Source organism: Macrotis lagotis, chromosome X (assembly GCF_037893015.1).
Source record: "Macrotis lagotis isolate mMagLag1 chromosome X, bilby.v1.9.chrom.fasta, whole genome shotgun sequence".
Lineage (NCBI taxonomy): Eukaryota > Metazoa > Chordata > Mammalia > Peramelemorphia > Peramelidae > Macrotis > Macrotis lagotis.
In genome coordinates, this window is record NC_133666.1 from 602206393 (window position 1) to 602212392 (window position 6000).

The following is a 6000-nucleotide window of genomic DNA, read 5'->3' on the forward strand; positions in this document are numbered from 1 at the left end:
TATTCATGGATATCAAGAGGACAAAACAGACCAGAAAGGACTAGAACCAAAAGAAAGGTTATGTGTAAGGAGTAAGAGAGGGGAGCAGGGGAGCATTACAGGGACTCTCCATGCAGTACTACTTCCACTACAACATTATATAGTGGAAGTTGATGATGATGATGATAATGAGCATAATTATAATTTCAAAAGCATTTTATATGTGTGTACATATATATGCATATCTATATGTGTGTATATGCAATTTTTGTCTGTTATTATTGTTATGGAACATAAAAGAATAATAAACCATCATCATACTTACTGGTCACAAATAAGTTGGTTTAAGGTATTTTAGTGTTTTTGCACTTACTAATAGCCTGGAATTTAGAGACATTGTTCTGAGATATTTTATAACGGTAAAAACTGTATCTTGTGAAAATATATGTAATAGCATCTTATCAATCAATATTTTCATTCTGAATTAACATGAAAGCTAAACTGTAATAAGGATTTAAAATTACTAATGAGATTTAATCATAATAAAGATTAAAAACTAATATTTATGTGATGGTTTAAAATGTACAGAATGCTTTACATACAGTAACCCTTACGGTCTTCACAACCACAAATAATTTCATTACCATATTCTAGATAAGCCAACTGAGGTTCAGAGATTCTTTGCAAGAATCACAAAGGTTTGTGTTGGAAGCACAATTCAAATCTAGAAACCAATTCCTACTACAATATTCTTTCTCTTCTAAAACATGTCTCTTGTAGAAATATAATCTCTCACTTTTTGATTGTTTTAAAAGAAAATTAATGTTAAGTCCAGATTTCTTCACCCAAGCAGGCACAAAGTATTTCCAAAAGAAAGTAGTAATTGAAAGCTTTAAAGTGTTTTGAATGGTGGTGTCATGGCTAGAGGAACTCGAGAACTAAGGAACTCAGCTCTAGCTGAGAAATAGATCCCATTTTTGTATAACTAAGTTTGAGGAAGAGTCATTGCTCTGTTTAAAAAAACACATAAATCATAAAAGAGTAATTGTTATGATTTAGTCTTTCTATCTTAGAACAGAACTCAGCACAGTGCTGGTACATAGTAGGTATAAATGCATGCTTGAGAAGGAAAAAAAAAATCTTTCCATGGGCTCCCTGGGAGTCACAAAATATAAACATAGAGCAAATCCTCTTTAATAGATAGATAAATAAATATGCTAAATGAACATTACACCAAAACCCTAGGGATCCAAAGTACCTTAAGGTAGAATTCTACATAAGATAGGTCTATCTTGGAACCCTTTCTAGGCACTTTATTCACCAGAAAAATAAAGTCTTCAATGACAACAGCCTCAAGAGCCCATAGCACAGTAACAGGGCTGGTTCTCTGTTAGAAAATGTACAATAAGGGAATTCATAAGAGAAGAAAAGGAGTCTTAATGGAGAGGCTGCACCTGATTCAAATATTCCTTCCAACATTTATATTAACTGTGAAACTCTGTACAAGTTACTTAACCTTATTCAGTTTCCACATCTATAAAATGAAGAGTGTATCTGTCATATCTAACTCAGGGTTGTTTCAAAGATTTTTTTTTTTTGTCTACCCCATTGATTTCATTTATACAGGGATCTCTCACCAATGAACCACCCTCTAGTCCAAGGGCAAGGAACATTTGTTACAGCAAACACAGGTGGGACTTGAAATTCAAAAATCTAGGAGCTTTTTAGGGATGAATTAATTGTTTGACCATATAGTAAGCTAATTTTTAAGCTGATAATTTTATATGTCCAGCAAATGATTTATAAAAATCCAAATGGCCTTTAGCTCTAGACCTATACCTTAAAAGACTGATTTTGACTTGCCCAGAGGAATATGTCTAGTGTGTTTCAAAGGCAAAACCTGAACTAAGGTCTTAAGTTCTCTAGCCATGACACCACCATTCAAAACACTTTAAAACTTTCAATTATTATTAACATGATCCTTAAGGTTCAAATTAATTTTAAATCTAAAAAGTCAATGATTCCTGGACATCTGGTTTTGCTTTCTTCAATTCTAACTAAAAATCCTTTCCTCTTAAAAAAATTTCATCTGTACTGACTAAGCTCATTAAGGGTGGAAATTTGTTTTCTCAAACACAGTTATGCACAGCTAAGTACTTGATTTAGTAAAAGTGATTTTGAATGAATTGACCTTGTAAACCTCGTAAATGATAAACTTTCCATGATTTGATTGAAATAATGTTTGCAGACATTTACTTTTTTTCCTTTGGAAGTGAGGGGAGGGGGTGAGGTGGAGGAAAGAGCAACAAATCTTCCTCAGACTTGAAGTTTTACAAAAATGGTATCTATTTCTCAGCTAGAGCTGCGTTCCTTAAGACTGGACATTTTTCATTTTAGACCAGAATATTATAGAACCAATTACTACTCAGGTAAAGGTTGGAACAGAGAATCTTGAAGATTACTGCCATTTCCAAGATTCTATAGCTTTATGAATTTTGGGAAATGATACAATATTCTGGAAACAGCACTAGACTGGGAGTTATTGACCTTTTTGGTTCATGGATTCCTTTGACAGTCTAGTGAAGTCTATGGACCCCTTCTGAGAATAATTCTTTTAAATGCATAAAAATAGATTGGATTACAAAAGAAACTAATTCTATTGAAAAAGTTATCACAATATAAAAAAATGTAATTGACCCCATTAGAAGAATTCCTACATTAAGATCTGAGTTCTATTCTTGGCTCTGCTGTGTGGGTTTAGTCACTTCATCCTATTTCCACGTCATGGTTTAGAGTGAAAGATAGATCGCTTAGGTCTACCATGCTATGACTCTTATTTTTTTTTTTTAACAAGCATGGATGTTCCTATTTTTGTTCTGAATCGCCTTCCCATACCACAAAGTCAGAAGTCAGTCAGTAAGGCATTATTTTATCAAATGCCTGCAATGTGCGAGGCACTATGTTAAGTCTGGAGGATACAAAGAAATGGAGAAAGTAGTGCCAAGGAGCTTACAGTCTAATGTAGGGGGGAGCAAGTGAGGCAGACCTGAGCTTCACCTGACTGTGAAGGGTGGAGTGTATAAATCCGGTCTGGCAGCCTCACCTGCTGCTCCCTCATAGCAGTTCCCTGCCAGCCCACAACAAAACTAGAGCTCATTAACGGAGGGAAGGTACTAAGGAATATAGGGGAAAGCTTTCCACAGGAAGAGAGATCTTTTCAAGTGACGAAGCCAGAGAAGCCTGAAGGCAGAAATCATCATATAGCACTTTTTAACCCCTCTTAGGGTACCTAACACATTCTACTAGGCATTAGCTAGTTCTCGGCCTTCTAACTCCATAGTAACCAAACACCTTTCCAAGCACTGTCCTCACAAACTTTCAGTAAGCTAGGCAGTACAAAATATTCTTTTATCTCTTTTGCAAATGAGAAACCTGAGGCTAGCGAAACAAAGCCCAAAGTCACTGTTTTGAACTCTGTTGTTACTCCCCATCTCAGAGGCAGGGAACAAGAATCATTCGTAGGAAGACAGTCTGGTGGCACAGTGTGTGTACAGCACTGGACTTGGGATTCAGGATGACAAGTTCAAATCTAGCCTCAGCAACTTTACAGTGTGAGTCTAAGTCACTTAAGATCGCAGCCTGCCTCAATTTCCCTCTCTGCAAAATGAAGATGATAACAACAGCATTTGCTCTTAGAACACCCGTTGTGACTTTGCAAATCTTAAAGCACAAAATAAATGCAAACTATCATGTCTAAAGAGTCCAAATTCCCCACCCACCAATGCCCGGGGCTTGGGTTGGGGCAGCTTATGAGATGGCCATTCTTAGGAAGGAAACATGTTTTAGCCAGAAAGCACCTTTGATGGAAGATGAGAAGTAGCACTTAAGCTCCCACTATGCTCCAGGCCCTGTGTCTCTCACTTCAGATCCAAAGAAAAGCAAAAGCTAGGTCCCTGACCTCCAGGAGCTCACATTTTCTTCGTAATAGGGGCTTTAATTTGCAAACCACTTTATCCATAAGAGTGCCCTTGGCCCAAGATCTCAGAGGGGAGGCCCTGGCTGTGATACAGAAGGAAACTAGAGCAGACCTCTCTTTTTACAGAGAAGGCAACTGAAGGTCAGAAAGCTCAATGATTTTTTGCTTCATCAAGAATGTTTCATGAAATCAAAAATGTTTCATGAAATATCGCATTATGGGAGAGAGGGAGCCAGTGGCTAAGATTAAAAAAGTAGCAGGAGTTGCTAAGACTAGAGTCAGGAGGGTGGCTAGGTGGATAGAGTCAGGAGTACCTGAGTTCAAGTCCAGCCTCAGACACTTAATAATTACCTAGCTGTGTCTTGCAAAAAACAAAACAAAAAAAAAAGGCTAGAATCAGGGCCTCAGTTTCCTCACCTGTAAAATGGGATAGTTCTTGCACTCTGTATCATCCTACCATAATGAGGAGGAAAAAAAACCTTTGTAAATAAACTGATTTTCCCCCCCAAGATTTGCCATGTAACCACAACAATTCAGACAGGTAACTGGGGCAGGCAAGAGTTGAAGCTGCCAAGGGTTACCTGGCTTCTAAACGTCAGAGGCTGAATTTGAACTCGGGCCTTCTGAATCCCAAACATATAAAATAAATTTTTTTTTTGCCATAATGCAACCCAATATGGCAACATACTGGTATCCAAAAAAACAGAAACACAAGCCCGTATAAAAAAATCAGAAAACCCAAAGATGAAAAGAGAAAATCCTGTTTCAAAGTGTTTTACTTTTATTCACTTGAACTGAAGCCTTCTTGGATAATTAACTTTTTTTTTACTCTTTCCACTCAAAAGAAACAAACATCAAAAACCGCCTTTGGGAGCCGCCCCCGGCCCGGCTGGGCACTCAAAGCTTTCCCCGCCACCGGGCAGCTTCCTCCCGATCCGGCCGGGAAAAACCCCAGAAAAGCACTTGCGGCCCGTTTCCATGGAAACCGACCCTCCCCCCGCCCCCTCCCGCGGGCTACTGCTGCCGCTGAGCGTGCGCACTACTTTTCTTTCTCAACTAAAACGGCAGGATCCGTCCTGGCGGACGCCTCACTCCGTGCCGGCACTACATTCGCGGCGTCCCCCACGCAACCTAACCAGGGCCTCGGCAGGGCGGCGCGCCACGAGGAATCCCTCCGCCGCCGCCGCGGCCTCAGCGCTTCTTCCCAACGCTACATTCCAAACGGATTCCCGGGAGCCCCACCCCCCACTCGCAGCTTCCCCCTTCCCGTCCCCAACCCGCCTTACCCACGGCCTGCGTCTCCATGGCAACGCCTCCCCGGAGGGAAAAAAAATAGCGTCAGGTCCCTTCCGTGCAGACCGGGAAGGCTGGACTCTCCGCTGGCGACTTATTTTCTAATTTTATTTTTTTTAAAAAAAGAGCTGGCGAGGTTATGGCGAATCTGCGGTATCCAACATGGCGGATGGAGTCTTCGCCCTCCTCCCTTTGGGACGTTGACGCCGGCGTCCCGAACGTCCGCTTCGGATAAAGCTCGGGGAGGGCGGGAAAGTCCCAGGAGTACTTCCGGTCAAAGACTAGACGCAGTGCGCATGCCCCAACGCTCCTACCGGCCTCCCAGAATTCCACTAATCCGGGCCTTCTCGAGCCCGGGAACTGGGTTTCCTGGAGTCTTTGGGAACTTTCTGCACCAAACCTAAAGATTGTCGGTCTATTTTGTTTAGTAGCTTCCAGGACTTTTTTTTGTTTGTTTGTTAAAATAAATTTCCATGGGAGCCAAGCTGTTTTTTTTTTCTCCAGGCGCCAAAATTTTAAAAATACATTTTTCTCCCCAAATGAAACTAGTTCTGCAGCTCCTTTAAGTTAGGTTGGCATGGTCAGGCGCCGAGTAAAAGCTACAGGTACGAACCAAGTGAAGACTTCCTTCCTCCACACCAGGCTTTTCACACAGCACCTTGCTTGGTGTTCTGCACCTCCAAGATTAGAGGGAATAGGACTAGATGGTTTCCAGAGATCCAGGTGTAAATGCTCTGGCTGCTGTGTCAGTC

At 40.8% G+C, this 6000-nt stretch overlaps 1 protein-coding gene across 1 annotated transcript in view; it reads right to left on the reverse strand.

Moving 5' to 3' along the window:
• ZFAT (zinc finger and AT-hook domain containing) overlaps nt 1–5510 on the reverse strand; it is a 284095-nt gene extending 278585 nt beyond the window's left edge. The window contains exon 1 of the mRNA XM_074202542.1: nt 5242–5510. Within this exon, the coding sequence (XP_074058643.1) occupies nt 5242–5260 (19 nt within the window). The 5' untranslated portion in view covers nt 5261–5510. The remainder of the gene's footprint in view (nt 1–5241) is intronic.
• Nucleotides 5511–6000: the final 490 nt, after the last annotated feature.